The sequence below is a fragment of the Canis lupus genome, chromosome 1, assembly GCF_003254725.2.
Source record: "Canis lupus dingo isolate Sandy chromosome 1, ASM325472v2, whole genome shotgun sequence".
Classification (NCBI taxonomy): domain Eukaryota; kingdom Metazoa; phylum Chordata; class Mammalia; order Carnivora; family Canidae; genus Canis; species Canis lupus.
In genome coordinates, this window is record NC_064243.1 from 119,687,657 (window position 1) to 119,707,943 (window position 20,287).

Here is a 20,287-nt window from a genome sequence, read left to right on the forward strand (position 1 = left end):
TAATTACAGGGAGGGGGACATACAACATCTCTTCTAAGACATGAGCACTTAGGCCAAACCCAGTGACAAAGTATAGTGTGAATTAACCTGGAAAGTAACTGACCTGTGTTGTAAGAGGAAGAGGGTTATCATAGTGTGTTGCCCACTGGTACAAGACCCTAGGACAAGACCACTCAGGTAGATGTGATGTGTAGATTCTCTACAGACCCAGAATCTTTCATAAATTTATCGTAATTGTGTATTTGAGAGTTTACTTATTTACGGTTTATCTACAAACTTCACGATAGAGGCATAATATCCTTTTTTATCATGAAGTCTCCAGTCTAAGAGCCTACATAGCACCTGGAACATAGTATTTGCTCAGTAAATATTTTTCAATGAATTGGAATGAGGAGTCTAATTCTAAACCCAGAGAATGTTATTTTACTCTCACATGATTTGGCACAGGTCATTAGATTTAAAAATAAAGATATAGCTTTCTCCTCTTATCAGATGAACCAGTGTCCCCTGTTTCCATCATGTTCTTCTAAATACTTCCTAGAGTAAATCAGAAACGATACAAGCTAAATAACACCAATCACTCCTTATCTGTAATTTCTGGCATGGAGTTATTGTTAATGGCCTTCATTGTACTCTGGGAAAAAAAATCTTTCTCAGGGATCCTAGTGTTAAAAATGTTTGAAATAAAAACAGACACACTCAGGAAAGGCCATCACCTTTCACAGAGCTACAGGACTTTGAAAGTGGAGGGTGATTATAAATAAGTCTGTTGGTTAGCAAACTAAGCAAATGTTATATATTTAAAGCCATACACATACAGACACAACTACAGCATCAAGTAATGGCATTTTCAGGCACAGTCTGTCAGGTTTTCATTTAACTACTAATATAGTGACTTTCCCACACTCACTTGTGTCATACGTATACAAAGGCTGGGGAGAGAAATTAAGACGTGAAACAGGTTTTGATAAGCCATTAAAAAAGTTCATGTCTGTGGCCTGGCACAATTAGTCATGGTGACGGTCTCCGCTTTGAGTAGGAACCTGATACTCCATCAATCATGGTTGCGAGAACAGACTGCTCTGTGACAGCCTGACAAACTTCTGCAAAAATGTTTGTATCTTTACTACATGAACAACAAGCAGCTTATTCTCAAGAGCCAAAGTGTAATTAAGAAACAATGATTTCTATTTTTCTATCTTGATCACCTGAGAATGCCTTTATTTCCTGAAAATATGTATTACAATGGGTTTTTGTGAAAAATCGAGTAACAAATTTAAATTAAATGACAGCTTAATTTTCAAAGAGTGTCTTTCATTGGGAATTATATGGCTTTTAGGTTTTAGGCATCTTTTGGTGGAATATGGAGTACTTAAACCAAATTACTGAAATGTACCAGAAACACTGAAGATTGCTATAATTTATACCCACATGAAACAGAAAACATCAAACTGACAAAGATGTAGATATCTTTGTATTTCATCTACACAAAATGCCTATTGTCCTAAGACTCAAGCTTAAAGTTCATATTCCTTAACAAACTACACTTTTGAAACCAGTAGTGAGTTTCTTTGCGCTGAACTTGTGTTTAAACAAATGCTATGAATCTTCAATTATCTCATTTTTCTTTACTATAAAATATTCTACTACAAGCATTAAAACTCTATGATCATCACACTTACCTGTATGGCTTGTCAGAATTATGGATTCGTCTGTGGTTTCTGACACCAACGTATGTTGTACTTGTATAATCGCACACATCACATCTATACTGTTTCTGGACTGAAGACTTATTCCCTAGACAAGTGATTGGAGACCTTTAGTGACATCCTTTGATTAAATACAAATGACATAATTTCCACTGTAAATGAATATTTATAGCACACAGTATTAGTATTTCAATCAAGGCTTTCTCATTTAATAAAGTTAACAATTTTGAACATGGCTTTCCATATGAACTGAACATCATCTGAACTGTAAACATAGATACATTGAGTTGGTTTCTGCATAACCTTGTACAAAATGCTAAAATATAATAAACTTGATGCCAGCTGCCCTACTGTGTAGCAGCTGAATAAACCAGAGATATACTGTCAATCTCAAAGGTGTTAGTCTAATTGATATTAGATTCACTGTCTTAAGGAAACTCTGATTTGTCAACAAGCTGTGATTTAATACTGTAATATAATATTATACAGTCTGGCTACAAAGCATACAGAATAAATTCAATATAAAAAGCCTAAAACTGTTTTACCCTGTGGGTTGCCTTTGTTTACAACTGAAAAGTCAGCTGTCAATGCAACAACAGAAGAAAAAACACCAAGAAATTATTCCGTGCTGAATGATGTCGTATGATCATACCTAGCCAACTGCCAGGGACAAGGACAAGTGTTATCACTAATGCGAATGTGCAGCTCTCTGAAGTCCAGAATACAGGGATCCAATGGAAAAGAGGCCACGTTACCACACTCACTCTGCAGCGCCAGGGCTGGGCAATTTAAATCAGGGTAAGCCCGAGACAATACAAACTGGATGACTTGATCATGTAAAACTGTTCCTGAAGATATTCAACACTTTCTTTACTCTTCTGTAAGCACAAAGTCCGCAGGCCATTCACAGCCTGACTGCTTTATACTCAGAAACAAAGCAAGCATGGAAAGCTGGAGAATAAGGCAGAGCAGGAAGGAAGCTTAGGTAGACTGCTAGCACACAGCACATAATCATAAAATTGGTGGCACAAAAGAAACCCACGCTGAAATTGTAACAAAGAAAATCCTTAAGTTAAATTTAAGCTTTCTAAAACTGAAATTTTCTTTTGCCCAGAACTACTTTTGCCAGGCAGAACAAAATGTCCTAATTTCCTGGTGTAAGTCTGCAACATTAATGTATACACTAATCATAATTATAATGTAAGTATTACTCTTAATTGGTAGGTTAAAAACTTGGACTTGATTATAAGTGGCAGTGTTCCAAATACAGTTTTTAGAAAAAAACCTAAAAAAATGAAGTGTGAAATATTGGATAATGGTTTTGTGTGAGAAATATTACAGATCAATGACAACTAATAAAAATGACAGATGGAAAAACTTAATATAGCACAGAATGAGAGCCCGTGCTACTTCAAGCAACTGTTTCCAACAGAAAGAATATTAGATTTAAAGTTTAAAACTCTGGGCTTCGTCCTTGCTCTTCTCCTTAGTAGCAGGGTGATCACAGGCAAAGCATTTTATTTTGCCTCATGAGGACTCAGTTTTCTCGTCTACAAAATGGAAATTCTAGAACCTCCCAGTATGGTTTATTTAGGAAGCCCAGGAGAACTCTCTGTTCTTCCTTCACCGCGGTCTGCATGTCATCTGCATGTTGTGTCAGGTGTCTGACCCATCCTGAGCTGTAGACTCCCGGAGGGCAGGGATCTGTGTGTTTTGTTTACACTGAATCTCTAGGGCTTTGCGAATTGTATGTTTGCAATAAAGAACAACTTAATTAAATTTCAGGAAGGAACACCCTATGAAAGTGCTTCACTAATGGCTCTAGTTGAGCACCTGTGATGTTGGCTGACAACCCCTTCAGTTCGGTTCTGTCTTCCTCTCTGACTGGGCTCCTTACAGGCAGTGATGCCTTCACTATACTCCTAGCCAGCTAGATCAGGATGGGCACCCCATGCCTTTTGGTAGAACAAATGTTTGAAATACCATTACACTGGGTCTGAGTCAAAACATGTCCCAAGTTACCTGTGCCATCATAATGGGCAGAGGCTGGGGACCACTAAGACATACATCCTCTAACTTGTTCATTAACTTTACTAAATGGCTAAAGAAGTTTTAGTGAAACATGAATTACCCTGACTTTTTTGTGAGCTAAGCACTTGTTTTTTGGCCCGACAACCAGATTTCAAAAGATCTAATACTAATTAATAAAGTATCAGCGTAAGTGTAAGTATGCAGGAGGTTAACAGTCACCTGAACTGTTAAACTACTATGATGCAAAAAGCAAATGGAACAAAGTGAGGGAAAAACAGACATGGCAAGCAATTTAAAATCCATACATTTAACCCCAAGAAACAGAGGAGAATGCACAAAGAAAAGATGCTGTAAAATGGAATATGGTGGACAGATGCTGTCGCTGTAAAGCTCAAACTGGTTAATTTTGAGCTGACATTTTAATCTTTTTTTTATTAAAATTGTGAGTTCTAATTTGTTAACCCATTTGGACAGTTTTATAAATTACTACTTTTGAAGACGGTGCTAGAAAAGACATATTCCACCACTGGTATTAACCGCAGGTGGTGCCACTGAGTAGTATTTACTTTATTCCTTCATTAGGGATTTATGGTCCGATGACATCAAATGCTTTAATGTCTCCTTTAAAGGGGATATGGAAACATAATGAATTAAAATAAAAGGAGGCATTTAGGGCTATTTTGTAAAAAGGAAACAAAACTGCTTTAGCTCAGCCATCTATTGCAGAAACAGATGCTATGTCATAAACTCCTTTTGTTTTGGATAGTTTTACAGGGATGACATCTGTTTGACAAGGGAATTTTGGTGCTACAGTGGTGTCAAAATCAGTTCTTTCAGAAACATTCTTGAATCAGTTATGCTTTCTGGGGTATAATTTAATGAAACATTACGGTAAAACATTTTACTCTGCAGTTGTTTCTAACTTTAATTCTTAGGAAATCTAAAAAGGAAAGTCACCCCAATATGTTTTATTTCCCATAAACACTACATACCGCACTTGAGACATTTAAAGTATATCAATTTAAGAGAGCTGATGCAAGGAAGCACAGTTTATTACGCTTTATCCCTAATTCTCCGGATGTGGCATCCGCCTTTTCATGGAACTCTAATTAACTCTTTTGATTCTAATATTCCTATTAGCAGAAACTCAGCCGACTGGTACCTAACTAGCACATAAAAAGATTTTGCGTTTTTTTAAAATAATGCAGATGAAATCTGGCAGTCATACTTGGATAAGAATAAGATCACAGCAGGAAGCCTCACTTGAAGTTTGAGGTGGGGGCCTGCCATCTGCAAAAGCTGCTATGTTCTCAGTGGGTCAACTGGTGCTGAGAGGGAGGGCTTGCTTTCTGTGCTGCAGCTTCCCCGGCTTGCTGGTTTGTAACCCAAGGGTTTATGTTGGACTTGGCTCTTACAGGATAGCATGAATTTCAGCCTATTATCTATCTCTGCCCTTGAAGCTCAGTCCTTACTAATACATTATTTCATTTAGTATCACAGGACATCCTCAGGAACACAGGTAAGATTCACTCCACAGTATGAAAAGAGAATATATGCAGCTTGAGTCCTGAAATTAACCCACATGACAACTAAGGGCTTTTTAAGAAGGCTCCATATGATAGTCATGCAACCTGTACAAGAAAAAAAGCACAGATACCTTCTTGAACACATTTCCCATCAGCTGTATCAACGGCAATTCTCGACTCATTAGAAGTTGTTACTGACAAGGTATCTGGAAGACTGTGTTGCTCTCTCTCATGGTTCCTTAGTTGACTCTAAAAAATTGACAAATATTCACATGTAACTTTCAATAAACATACTTGCGTTGTTAAAGAGAGATGGTAGATGCAGTTAATTGCTTTCACAGCCCAGTACCTAGAACACATTACCAATATTTTAAAATCAGGTGTGCTAAAAGATTATCTGACTTATTTGACAGTTTATGGGAAGAAATACACTAGAGAAATCACAATCTCATCAAAAAGGCAGTTCTTTTCGCATTCCCCAAAAGGAATCTCCTGCTACCTTCCAGAGGTGTTTACACAGGGCATGTGCATGCTTACTGAACCGCTGACAGGCCCAGAGGAGGGAAGAGCAGAGTGTTCAGAATAACCCAATTGCTTTCACAAAAAGAGATCCAAACACCAACTGCTGGACTTCTGTTATTTTTTGCCTTTCAATACCAACTAAATGTGTAGAGGACCTAATTGAAACTGTTCCTCCACAGTATCTTCTTCCTCCACCCCCATCCCCACCAATCAAGAATGCAGGAGCCAAAGAAAGTTCTGGAACTTGCTTTTGCTGCCCATTTGGATGCGTTGCTTGTCTAGTAGCCTGGGGCCACTACAGAATTTCATGAGGGCAATCCAAGTAGGCAGTGAATCTCAAGACTCAAAAGCTTTTTTATTCCCAATTACCTTTTTACTACCAGCTAGACCCCAACTCTGAGAAATCTGAGAGAAAGTCTATATCCCAGTTACTCTTTTAGGACACTTTTCCCCCTTCCACCAAATACTGGAGAAGAAAAGTTCTAAACTAATGATTCAACGAATCTAGTTTCTTTTACAAAAACAGTATCTCATGTTGGTTGTTTGATTTAAGGTAGCATAAAAGACGAAAACCAGTCAAAATAATCCTTGAGAGTCCCTTAAACTGCCCATGAAACAACACATGTGGCTCTATTTCTACTTTACTTTCATTAAGTAAACATTAAGTACTTATTTTTCCTCCTGCAACAATATAGATCACTATTGGCTGGTTGTTTACCTGAAAGTAAATGATCTACATTTTGGGGACAATAAATAGTTGTGTGTTTTTTTTTTTTAATAAAAAAATAGTTGTGTGTGTGTTTTTTTTTTTTTGCACCGATGATGTAGGATAACATTTGTGTAAATCAAATATGTGTATATCCCTCCACTGTACCTACGTTCCCTTGTAATTGCCCTGCAATTTAAAATCAACACACTTAAAAAAATATATCCACACTAAAGCAATAAACACAGAAACTGTTGAGGGGGCAGTTGGCAGGGAAAACAATCCTATGGCAGAAATTCTGATGACCTAGATTTCAGTCCCAATTTTAATACTAATTAGTTGCGATGTCCCTGGGCAAATTATCAAACTTTCCTGGGTCTCAGTTTCCTTATCTATAAAATGCAGTGGTGGGGTTCTCTCTACCAAGTGCCCTCCTTGCTCTAAAAGTTCTACAGCTCTCTGAATGATTTCATGAACCAGCGCTTACCTTATAATGAAAAGATTCTTCACATCGCTTGCATTGGTATATTCTTGTTTTACAGTGGTTGATCATGTGGTTCTCCAGATCTTTGCTGTTGTCAGCTATGTGCTCACAGATGGGACACTGATACGGCTGTCGCTGTCGATGGACTCGCAGGTGCTGCTTGATGTAACCTTTGTTACCACTGGCGTAGTGACAGAGGCGGCAGCGGTAGGGCCGATCAGCATTTGGGATGTATTCTACTACATTGCTTCCCGACAAAGTGGCATCGCTGTTAGGTTGGCACTGGGCATTGTCCTGCAACTCTTTCAAAATGTCATCATCTGAAGCATTTTGGTCTGTCCTCTCCCTCAACTTCTCGATTACAGTCAGTAAAGACATGCTGATGCCTGTCTTCACCTGCCCGTCTGACAACTCCTGCCTACCCTCGGGGAGCGCTACCAATGGAGAGTTGCTTTGGTTAAAAGTGGTTAATCCATCTGCAGAGTTTTTAAGTGGTGACATCATTTTAGAATATGCTGCCAATGTACTATCCACTTGCCTTTGTCCCGTATCCGGATCTAGAAGGTTTATATTCCCATAGTGCCCGAGGTTGGCCCTCGTCAGCTCTGCAGCTCTTATAGGCATCGTGACAAGGGCTTCTGCAGCTAACGAGTGTAGTCTGAGAGACTCCGAATTTGTTCTTCTTCGGCCTGGAGGGGCATTCTCGTCTGCAGCCAGTCCTTTGTTTATTAACTCACTGTCTTTCTTCTCCGGACTGCTCCAGCCTATGATCAGCCCCCCGATATCAACGGTACACTTATCAGCATGATAAACTTCATCTCGTCCTTCACACCCAATCTGGGATTCTGTTGGGCTCAGGTCTTTTCCCTCTTCGATTTCAGTATTCATGAGGAAATGTTTCTGTGAAAGAGTTTCTTCAGCACTTGGCAGACGCTCCACTATCACATTAACGTGACCTTTTTTATTTGGGCTACTACTAATGATCTTCTGTGCAGATGAGAGTAGACTATCAGCAATCAGATTCTCCTCTACATCAGAGATCACCTCCAACATTTCTTCCTCGTTAGGGTCAAGAGTAACTGACTGACCTAGATGAACTCTGCCTTCCGCACTCTGTTCTAAAGGAGATGAAGAGGATAAGGTTTCTGAGCTGCAAATCTGCACCTGTACTGAAGGCCCGTTGTGGATGCTCAGTTCATTGTCTCCAATAGCAATGACTACTGCATCCAGCCCACCGGGCTCAGCAACCACTGAAGAGTCCAGCAAGCCTAGGGGCTCATTTTCATTTTCGAAGATTGGATAGGAGCAATCAACCTCCCCGGCATGCTTCCAAGCATGTGTTTTCAACATTCTCTGCTGGCCACAGGTATAACTACAAAACAAGCATCGATACATGCCATACTGTTCGTATGCATACCACTTCCTCTTACCCATTTCTGCCACGGATGCATTTTGGGCAGTCTGAGTTTTCGGACTGTCTGCAGTCACTGCGATGTCAGAAGTGGTTTCATTCTTTCTTTCTGTCGGTCTCTGACATAAAGCGTTGGAGGGGCTTACACACTGCTGGGCTTTGGATTGAGCATGACTGTTGGCATCGTTTTCGTGGTCATTTACCACATGAGCTTCAAGTTCCTCTTGGCTTTTAGATGTAAGATGGCACTCTGAGCACATTAGTATCACTTCATTCTGCTGACCGTGCTGTTTGATATGATCTTTTAACACAGAGAATGATGATGACAGAAACTTGCAAAGGCTACATTGGTAAGACATAGCCTTCCCATCGTTCTGGGTAAGAGAGCCAGGGGTAAAATGTATCTGTGACATCTCAGCCCTCCTAATCTCGGCAGCAGGTGACTGGGTTACTTTAGCTGGAATCTCGCAAAGTTCTTGGGCTTCAAGAGAGTGTGTTGTGGCACTTGAACGTGAACGTTTTTTCCCAATTAAGAGACATTTTTGTGACTTTTCATGTTCTACTATCTTGCTTAACTTCTGGATAACGTGGATCAATGGATCTGTCTTAACTTTTCTTTGTTCATCAATTTCCAATGATGAACTGATGACAGTTTCAGCAGTCAATATAGCTTCCTGCTCTCCAATATCTGGCACCAACATGGCAACACTGCTGCTTTCTTCCATATCTAGAAAGGATAATATACAACGGAAAATAATCACCTGGTTATGGGTTTTCCAAGTATGTAATTACAGGAAATTGAAACAAATCTTCAGAGTTTAAGCTAATCTATTTATTTTCTAACCTGGAAGCTCCATATCAGTATATCTGGCTATCCCCAATACTTAAATTGTTCAGCGCTTCTCTTTGGAATGCCATTCCCTATCAAGACTGATGATGATCTTTCCATCCATTTCTTTCCTTTGAAATGACTTTAACAATTTGCATCTCCTTTTTCTTCGCTTTTTTTCCCCTAGACATCTAGCTGGGCTCAATCAGTACTCTCTCTCTTTTGAGCAATGCCAAAAAACAGGACTCCTATTCCTTGACTGAAGAAACACAGGCATTCCCAGGGCATGTGGAACCACCTCAAGTTACTACAAAATACCACTCTGCAAAGCCAGTATGTGTTCGACACAATTCTTGGCAGACAACTTCTCATCCCAAATATAATAGTAGTTTTATTATTAAAATTATAAATTTTTCGCCCCAAATCTTTGGAATTCTGAAAATATAGCCGTGAACCTCTTATAAACGGTAGAGTGAATTTTGAGAAGTACTATGCAAACGAAACTACATAAGAGCAATGATGTAGTTCCTTCTTTTATACTTCCTTCAATTTATCTTCCTGAAGAAAAACCACAAACTATGCTGTGGTTTTTTCCTAGAGGCCCTATTAGTGGTCAACTACTACTCATATGCGTATGTTTTTCTCTTTTCCGTTTTTCCTGAAAGGGAAAGCGGCACCAGAGAAAGAAAACAACTGATATCCTAGTTGTGCTTCAGGTCTAAATATCTGAAGTCCTCAAAAGGGGTCCTCTGTAAGTTCTAGCAATGAGTTACAGCCAAGGAAGTTACAACACAAAAAATACTCACAATATCTTTCCGCCTAAATCCTGAATCCTCTATTTCCTGGCAGTACTTTCATTTCAAACATTTCCTTTGGCTCAAAGTGAGATTAATTTGTTGACTTGGATCACATTTTTCAGTTTAGGCTTTTTTCCAGCAACAAGTTTTGTTTTTCCACATTTTAGGTGCATTCTGGAGTCTTACTCACAACATTCAATAAATGCCAGCAAAATTTTTAGTGGCACCAGCTATAGACCAAAGACCACACAATTCTTAAACTTTAGTCATGGGCTCTGAATTCTTATTTTAGGAGGTGAATAATGGCTTCTCTCCCCGCAGGTGGCTGAATCAACATGGAAGGGCCCTTCAATCCCCACCAAGACCAAACCTAACTCCTGCTAGACCCTACCAGCGCTCTGACCAGCTGCAGGGCCAGTCCTCCATATCTACTCTTGGCAACAGTATGGCTTTTCCTCTCTGATTTTTCTGCTCTTTCTGGCACATAAACTTTCTATATCTAGGTCCACATCAGGCAAAAATGCAAACATTTTACTCTCGGCTTCTTTAGTACTCTTTCTTCCCTCCTTCCCAATACTCTGTCCAATGTGATCAGCTTTCTTTTCTTTTCCATGTCCAAACTGCACTCCTAGCAGGGAATACACTTCCACAGCCATTACAACAGTGACTGCTACCCCCCCCCCCCCCGCCCCAGTTCCCACCAACCACTGGCCCTTTAGCCACCCTCTCCCTTACACAACCTGAGGGAAGTCTCTCTCAAAAGATTATGTAGTTCTTTTCTTTCTCAAACAGGAAGAACAGTATTTTTCAATCTCTACACTCAATCTTAATCATTAAAGAAGAGACTGGCGTGGAAACAATGTGTTTCCTCAGGAAAATCCTGTGTGACTTCCTAAGTCATGTCATTGCCGGAGAGTTTCACATTTTTAGGTCAAAGGGCACTATGGGTCTTGCCTTGATGACTGATTTGCCTTTAGGGTCACTTACTTAAGGTTTTATTTCTTTCAGTTCGATTGATAAATGCAAATTAGTTAAGTAATTGTTAATAAGAGGACTGCTTGAACATTTAATTTCTCACACAAGCTCTGGTGGTCTATGTAGATCTACGGTCTCCTTCTCCATGAAATGTGACATCAATGTAGGCTGATTGATAGTCTGCAGGTTAATGTGAGTATCTGCTCAACAGACTTTGCACACCCACAGGGTAACAAAGGTGATTCACATTATCCCTGTTCTACTTAACGATAGAATAGGAAAGAGAGCGGTGCAAATTGCTCCCTGTGGATATTTCACTGTGCATCCTGAAAAAAAGTGAAGAGGAGGAGGAGTTCATCTTATCTCAGGAAAAAGACTAATACAAAAGAAACTGACAAAACATTCAGATTTTAAAAGCTGTGTCTGCTCAGGCATTAAGAGCTAATGGAAATTTGCAGCAGATGCTCCAATTTTCCCTGAACATTTATGTAAGTATCTCATTTTAGAGGCTGCATACATTTGGGGATAAGTACAGAAATGGCAGCTATAAAACAGATATGACAACATAAAATACCTCAAGAAACACCTGAAAAACCAGTTTGGGCCCACATGGCACAATCGAGGTACAAGTTAAGTCCCATTAAAACAAAAGTCTCAGTTAAGAAAAGGTTAGATAAACAGTTCATAATAAAGTATACACAACGAGGGAGTTAAGCTTAAGGCCAGCCCTTGAAAATTTTCACAAAAATTTCAAAATATTTTACACAAAAGTATGTGCATACGTTAAGTGAAGTAAAATTTATTTGGGGGGGGGGGAAGAGATGAAAATGAGTATGACCACAATTTCAATGGCTCAATAATGATGACAACATGGATTATGAACATCTGCATACTATCCATGGCCTTCAAAAGATCAACGTAAATGCAACTTTAAAAAATAATTAGGGTCAGGGACGCCTGGGTGGCTGAGAGGTTGAGCGCCTGCCTTCTGCCCAGGGCGTGATCCTGGAGTCCTGGGATTGAGTCCCGTATCAGGCTCCCTGTGTGGAGCCTGCTTCTCCCTCTGCCTGGGTCTCTGCCTCTCTCTGTGTCTCTCATGAATCAATAAATAAAATCTCAAAAAAACAAAAAACAAAAAACTAGGGTTGGGGGTGGTTGGAGGGGGTGGGGATAGAGTAGGAATGGCAAATTCTGTTAATGAAGTTGAACGATGAGTATCTAGGAGTACCTTGTTTCTACTGTGTACATGTTTAAAATGTTTCATAATAAAAAATATTGTAAAAATTGTTATGTGCAAGGCACTAAGCAAAACATAGTATGGAAAAAAATTAAAATCACAGTACTCATGGTTTAAAACGGAGTTGGCTGGATAGGTCAAACATATTTATAAGTTAAAAAGAATTAACAGCTTTTAAGTAATGCAACGGTACACAAGGTAAAATAGTCAGAAGGCAACGCTCAATGACCAAATCCTAATAGAAAATGAAGACCCAGTTTGTGTCTAGGAAGGTAAGACAAGGCTTTCCAAAGAGGTAAGATGTACACTGTATTCCAAAAGCAGCTGTGCCAGATGTCAACATTTGCCCCTCTGGGCTCATTGTCTCCTTTTCTCTACTCTGCACTCTGCCCCAGGAGGTATTACGTCATTAGACTCCCTTGCCCTCTGGTTTCTGGTGGCGTTATTTCAACTGGGAGCCACGAAAGGAGACCAGAGGGAGGTAACAGAGTGAGATCAGGATACTCATTTCCCTGGTTCCCTCCCTCTAGGTCACTGGAATGGTAATGTTCCTCAGTGGAAGGCCATTCTCTTCAGGCAGAGGGCTTTACAAGACTCCTGGTTCTGGTACCTCTTCCTTGTCCTGATGCTGCTAGCTGCAGATGACTGCATTATCCCTGTGGTTTGCCTATACAAGTCCTACACCTTTATTATGAGTAACGGTAAATACAACCTCCTTGAGTGCCTCAGTTGCTCTTCTGGAATTCTGTTAACAGCAAAGGTAACACTGACAAGGAAAACAGCCACATTATTGTATTTTCATAAACAAGAATAAACCTGCTATCTAGTGGTGATAGAGCAATATGGCTGAACAGGAAAGTTTACAGCAACAGGAAAGACTAGAGGCATCACCAAAGTAGGAAGCTTCTTGTTTGGAACCTTTAGACAAAGCATTAGACAAAAATAAATCACATCGCTATAAATAAACAAATATAAGTTGTATCCCAAACCATAGAAGTTCCATAAATCTTTCTCACTGAGTCTCAAATCCTTCCCAGACAACAGGACAGGTTTCTCCCGCTATCCAAAAGTAGAACCTTCCTATGAAATCTTTCAGAAGCCAAAGCAATCTAAAGTGAAGGAGGAATTGCCGTTAATTTATATGGAAAAAGTTTTGAGTGTTCCTCAAACCAAAAAATAACCTAAGAGGCTTTTCTGATACCTTAGGACACATCTTGCTAACAAATGCACAAAATAAATCAAGATAAAGCACAGATGCTCACAGACACAGTTCAAAACTCTGGCGCCTTGATGCTGAGATGCTGAGCGTAGTTCCAGGGGAAGGAAAGGAGCTTGGCGGGGCCACTCTTGTTGCTTGGGGTATGTGCTGGCTCTATTAATGGCTCACTGCAAAACAAACATTGAAAACTATTTTCGCTTTTCATCTTTTTTTTTGTAAAAGTGAAATCTTCGGATTTCTTTCAGTTAGAGAAAATAGGTACTTTTGTAGGTCTCATAAAAGCAAAGTGGCAGAAAGCAAACTGGAAAAGTGGGGGAGACCTGTATTCCACAGGCAAAAGCTTATAATTAATGTCTTTTCCAAGAAAACCAAAGTATTTCAGTTGTCTTTCTTTCCTTATAATTTACTACTTGGTTTCTTTGTACATCTAATTAATTCCTTTCAGATGCTGAGTATGGTTATCGTAAGTAAAATCAAGTTGAACAATTCCTGTGGTGGTCTGGAAATAGGCTGTAATTTTCTGTGTATGTGTAAAGGCAGTTTGGTATGTTATAAACAATACTTTCTTTCGGACTAAGAATCTGTTCTCTCCCAACTAGACCAAAGATTGTGTGAAATAATGGCCAATTTCCCATTCTCCTAGATTATCGTAATTCTAAAATACAGAACATTTGTTTTGCTCCAGCTAAAAGGCAGAAGTTCCTCTTTTAGAGTACCCTCAGTTAGCGGTGTGCCCTTAGGCAGGTCACTGTTTCTGTAGGTTTTATTCAGATTCCTCAGATGTAAAACAAGAGACTGGTACTAAATGAACTTTCATGTACCTGAATTATAAACTGTCTATAAAAAAAATTACCTTGAGACTGCTTACATATTATTTATAGATTTATCTTACTAGTGTCAACTATAATTTATTTGAATTAAGATCTCCTTAGCTTAATGGGATTAATTGCCATGAAGAAAAAAACCAGTATAAATATCATGAGTACATGAATTTCATAACCTAAAATTTCTTAGCTGGCATGAAGCCCGAGAGAAGATTCTAATTTGGCAGCTACCGTGAAGACATAAGGCCTAACTAACATGAACCAATATTAAGATTTAACATTTATTGAGCACCTACAATGTGCCAAGCACAGTGCTGGAGACTATAGAAATAAGAAAGAAGAAATCCTTGCCCTTGAAGCGCTCACCACCCAGGGAGCAGTGTCTATGTAGGCTTTGTGTCTTATTCATGTTATTTCTGGTAATAGCCTCTTTTTTGCAGGTAGGGAATCTGAGGCTCACAGATGTAAAGTAATAACTGGTTTAAGAATTGGAATCCACGCCTGATTCTAATTCCCCCTTCTTAATACATCAATTTCCCTCTAACATCTGAGGGGGAACAAATGCGTATAAAGAATCTGTACTAAAAAGAACAACAGTCCCTTACAGCTAGGCCGTATCAAGCATGTTAGCGTGTTTGATCTTCATAACTGTTAGCACAGGCCAGGTGGGTGTTACACAATTTTACAAATAAGGAAAACACTCAGTGTGGTTTAAGGAACTTACCTAAGGTTACATGGCTGTTAAGTGGCAGAGCCAATGTCTTTCAAATCAATTCCTGAAATTAACACAGTCCTTTGGATCAATCTTCAGAATTCAGCTGTGGCCAAGAATGAAAGTATATAATATCAAATATTTCTCTTTCTTGGTGAAACAAAATAATGATTTCTTTTGGCAGCGAAAATTTCCCCAATATTCTATGCAAAGTGAAACTCGGAGGAATGTGTATCACCCAATCCAACCATGTGATGCAAATTTACATAATTTCTCTCACAAGTAGACTTTATGATTTTGCACGAGTCAGAAAAACAAAACAAAACAAAAAACCCCAAACCTGCTCTGGAAACTTCTCCCGATAATTGTGCATTTTGTTTTAGTTCAGGATTTTTATCTAATCGATTCTAAATGCTACTTGGTGTGACTGGTACTACTTTGTAATGGAGAGGAATACACTGTGTGTTATTTTAATCTCCACCAAAAACACGATCTAGAGGATGATTCTGCAAACTTCAGACAGTTCTGCAAAGCACAATGGGCAATGAAAAGATAGGACAGGGGATCCCTGGGTGGCTCAGCGGTTCAGCTTGCCTTAGGGTCAGGGTGTGATCCTGGAGTCCCGGGATGGAGTCCTGCATCGGGCTCCCTGCATGGAACCCTCTGCGTCTCTGTGTCTCTCATGAAATTAAAAAAAAAAAAAAAAAAAAAGATAGGACACAGTAGATGGGCCTGTATATATCCTCTGACGCGGGTTCCTGCCCTGGTCTTACATTTCATTGCTCCTGTGTGTGTCTTACACTGGCCAGGCTGAGTCTCAAAAAAAAAAAAAAAAAAAAAAAAATTCGAAGAATGCCTATATTCGTTTCACCTGGAATGCAGCTGCCTTATCGATTATGGTTAAGTAAACGGTTCATCGCCGGGGCAGAAAGCACGTCTTTGGTCCTCCCCTGAAGTCAATTTTTAAACGAAGTTAAGTGGGGTGGAGGAAGGAGGAAGGGGGCCCAGGCTTTCTCTTTTTTTAATCGATAACGCAGCCCCGTACCCGGAGTCGATCAAAGCAGATCAGAGCAACTGAAGAAAAGTGCAAGCTCAGGGAAGGAGGCGATAAATCCCCTAACTGCCTGATAGAGAGATGCAGACTGATAGGAAGTGCCAGGCCCCCGCGGCCCCCACCGGGCTGGCCTCCGGGCTGCGGCCGCCGCCGAGTCAGTGGCCCAGGCCCCCCCCCCCCCGCCCCCGGCCCCCGCGTCCCCTCCGGAGGCGCCCGCGGCGGACGCCGAGTTCACCGACCAGGACCGTAGGTAACCGGGGCGGAAGCCGGGGGAGGGGTGGGGGTGGATTTTCGGTACCAGCTTTTTTTTTACACCAAGAACTGGGCTGGGGCGACGGGGGCTCGAGGAAAGTCATCAGAGAAAGGAGTGGGCACACCGTCGTGAGCTTTTTTTTTTTTCTTTTTTTTGTTTTTCCTCCACCCCGGCGGGCCTACGGCGGATCACACCTGCAGAGCACCTGCAGCGGGGGGAGGGAAGCGGCCGACAGCTGGCAGGCCCGCCCGGGGACACTCCCGGAGGGCGCCCCCTCCCCGCCCCTCCCCCCGGGTCCCCGCAGGCCTCGCCGGGGGCGGCGCGGAGCCCTGGAAGAGCACGCGGAACTAGCGGCAGGTGCCGAGGGCACCGGGCGGGGTCGGCCGGCCGCAGGGGAAGCGGGCGCCGCCGGAGAGGCCCGCGGGGGGGGGGGGGGGGAGGGCGCACATGGCCGGCGGCGGCGCTACCTGCGGGCGGAGGGGCGGCCCCGGGGCGCGGTACCTGAGGTCGGGCGGCGCCTGCTGCTTCCGCGAGCCTCCTCTGGCCGGCCGGCAGCCCGGCCGTGCCCTCGCCCTCGTCCTCGCCCGCCTCGCTCCCGGCTCTTTTCCCTCTTTTCCCCCCCGCTTTTCCCCCTCCTCATCCGGAGCTCCAAGATGGCGGCGCTGGGGACGGATCACGTGAGCCGCGGGCAGGTCAGGTGACCCGAGTGGCGGGCGAGGGGGCGGGGCGACGCTAGGCTCCGCCCACGGGCATCCTGGGGCGCGCGGGCGGGGCGGGGCGGGGCCAGGGGCGGGGGGGCCCGGCGGGCTGGGGGCTCGCAAGGCGTCGGCCCTGTGCGGCGGGGGGTCACCTGGGCCTGCAGGTCTGTGTCTCCCCGCGCGGCCCCATCCCCCATCCCCCCATCCCCTCCCAGGTCGGCTTTCCACCCTGAGCACCGGCGCTGTCTTCAAGCTCAACGCAAGCTCAATGCCTGTGGATTTGTTCCCGCGCTTGTTGGGCTCTGGTTGTGTGTTTTTTGTTTTTTTTGTTTTTTTGTTTTTTTTTTTGTGGTCTTGGTGCAAATGTAGAGGCCCCAGCTAGGCTTGTGGCCGGACTTGGGGGGTGACTGGTGCAGGGCAGGGCTTGCCCTGGGTCATCTGTTGGCTTGCAAGAGAGATTTTCAGAGAAAGGACTGCTCCTGGGGGTTAGGGCCTGGCTCGGCCTCTGGACACAGTGACACCACCTCCGGCCTTCCCAGGGCACCATGGTGGTCATCACTTGGCTCTGTTTTCATCCATGATGCATGCACCAGGGTTGTGAGCAGAGCAAAACGCAAAGGGAGTGAGGCGTTTCCTCCAACCTTGCAGAGGATGCTGGACTGTTGGGGTGCATTGGGAGCTGCACAGCAGGGTGTTTGGGTCTGGACTCGGTAGGTGGGCCAGGAGCAGTAGGAAGGGAGCAAACCTGAGATTCCCGCCATGGTCATGGTTGGACTGGCCCTTGGACAGGTTTACAGGTCTTTGCAGTAGGCTGGACTCTCAATTTTCAAGTACCTAGCATCACTTAGGCACTGTTGGGGCAGGTCAGGAACTCTCCTTACTGTACCTCGGGATACAAATTCACCTGAATTGGGGGGGTTGGGAAATCAGGGAAGTTAGATTTCTGTTAATCTACAGAATTAGACTCCTTTGCCATTTGGGCCAAACAGCTAAGAAGAAGGAAAAATAAAGCATTGAGTGAGCAATTTTTTTTTTTCAATGAAAGGGATTGAGTGGAAGACTACCACCAAAAGGTAGAACGAAAAAAAAAATAAGGAAAACCAGCAAAACATGAAAAGGAGAAAACAAAAGCAAACAATTAATGTGCAAATTTTCTTCCTTTCCTGAGCTATACAAACAGTCTTAGTTTATAAATCTCTGAAGAGAAAATTTTCTTTGGTGATAACCATAACGTCCGGGAACCCAAAAGTGGACGGAAGTCAGAGAATTATTTGGTCAGGGAAGAGGGCAAAAATAAAGCAGAGAAGTTGTGATCGAGGGTAAAATAAGGGGCTTCCCAACAAGAGATAGAAGAGAAGTTTATCTGTCTGAAGTTTCTGTGATAGTCTTTTCTGGAAGACACCAGTTATTTTCCATTGCCCTTCTTGCAGGGCAAGAACTTCCTGGCCCTCTTTCTGGTTCAGAAGTGTGGCCTGTGACTGGTGTTGGCTCATGAATCGTGTGTGGTGGGGGTGTCACCTGTATCCCGGAGCATTTAATTGCCAGCGCGGTTGCCTCTAGAGAACCGTTTTCCCACTGACTTGATGACCCGCAATGTTCAAAACGGTGGCCACGCTGGCAGCCTACATCTTGGCGTAGCAGCGACCGAGCTGCCCACAGTGGATAAGTAGCGTGAGGAAGTCAGTGATGCTTGGAGCTGTTTGTTACTACAGCGTGGCATAGCCACTGCGGACTGACATTCTTCCTCCCTACCCTGCAGTAACTGGAGGAGGCAGAGCCAGTAGAAAGAAACCAGGCAGGTAGTGATGTCAACGAATCAGGACCTTTATTCTGTAAGACACAGAACCCAGTAGGAAAACCCTGGCAACTTCAAAAAGCTGGTGGAGTAACCCCAGTAGTTTTCTTTCCTGTGCGAGAGCTCTCCAGAAAATTACAGTCAACATTTTTGAGTCCGAGGAATGCAAAGACATTCAGATGTAGTGAATGTCTTTGAACCATTGAACTTGGGGTCATCCCACCCAACTCTTCTGAGCGCCTTCCCCTTGCCACAGAGTGTTATTTATCATGATTTAATTAACTGATCATAGTAAGATTTAGTGTTACAGATAGGAAACTTGCTTACTCAGTTCTCTCACACCTACTCTCTGGAATCTGATTCTGTCTCCAGATGAGAGATGACCCGGATAACTGGATCCCTATCTCCACATATCTCATTATTCCAGTTTGTGATCATTAATTAGTGGATGAGGTGAAAGGTTTTGCTTCTACAAGTATCATGGGCCTGTATCTTCTAAAGTGACCAAGGAGTCTGATAATATGTAGCGTGTGCTTGACAACCTAAACCAGAGCACGGTTTAAATTTTGCGAATGCTAAGGGCACCTGCAGGTGAATAAGTTGCCAAGGTGATGACTGGCTGTAAACTGAATGAGACACCAAACCAGTCGAAACTTGAGGAGACCAACTTGTTCCCAGCCACGATACTTATAAAGGACACCTTGTCTTTGGTGTAATAAGATTAGATTAGATTTCTTTTGACAGGATTAATCGTGTAAGTCTTTGGCACAGCACAGAAAATTGGAGGAGACGTGTTAGCCTGTATTTCTTTTAGTTGTAATTTTTATCTTGACCTTTAAAAAAATATCCCTTGCATATACTGCCTCAAAAAAGGGAAAGATTGTGCAGGGGTGACGGGAGGCGGGGGGGGGGGGGCGGGGGCCTGAAAGGAGAAAACAACAGAGTTGTGGTGTGAACTGAGAAGATAAACACAAACATTACCCCGACTTTCTGTTTAGGTCCAGTGGGATTGTGAGCAGGTGGGCTCCATTTTTCTGATGTTTTCATCCTGCCTGTAAAAGAAGAAGTTCAATTTATCTTTTTTTTTTTTTTTTTTTGAGCTTCAGATGTCTGGTATATGGAAGTACAGAGTTTAATTATAGGAGTCCTCCGGATTCAAAATGGGACTTCATCATTAAGAATAATGGCAAGGCTTGATTTTATTAATGAATGAAAGGATTGCTTGATGTAAGTCAGAAGGAATGTAAGATTAAAAGACATGATATATTATTATATATACAGCTGTCAGTAATAAATTAACATTAGCTCTAGGTTCCCTACACTTTGCATCCTGAATATACACCTAGAAATACTTCATAATTACAGTTCAGTTCTTGAGAATCATCATAAATTATCTATCTGTCATTCATTCTCTGCTAAAAGCCACAGACCTACATTATTTCCACAACGCATTGACATCTAAAATCTCTGGTGCGACGAGGCACACATACTAATTTATTTCTTCC

General features: G+C 42.2%; 1 protein-coding gene across 7 annotated transcripts in view; it reads right to left on the bottom strand.

Moving 5' to 3' along the window:
* The window catches only part of ZNF507 (zinc finger protein 507), a 39,443-nt gene extending 22,478 nt beyond the window's left edge, over positions 1-16,965 (bottom strand). For 4 of the 7 annotated variants that reach the window (XR_007403294.1, XM_035704713.2, XM_049096060.1 and 1 more), the window contains exons 1-4: positions 16,791-16,965; positions 6,982-9,116; positions 5,398-5,515; positions 1,683-1,797 (exon numbers count right to left, since the gene is read on the bottom strand). Coding sequence is in view for 6 of the 7 variants with exons in the window: in XM_035704713.2 (XP_035560606.1) it covers positions 1,683-1,797; positions 5,398-5,515; positions 6,982-9,116; positions 16,791-16,929 (2,507 nt within the window). In the remaining variant the exon portion in view is untranslated. Of the gene's footprint in view, positions 1-1,682; positions 1,798-5,397; positions 5,516-6,981; positions 9,117-13,489; positions 13,614-14,994; positions 15,089-15,853; positions 16,120-16,756 lie in introns of those variants that run through there. The other 3 variants (XM_025425255.3, XM_049096057.1, XM_025425256.3) reach the window with 3 other exon arrangements.
* Between the last annotated feature and the right edge of the window lie 3,322 nt (positions 16,966-20,287).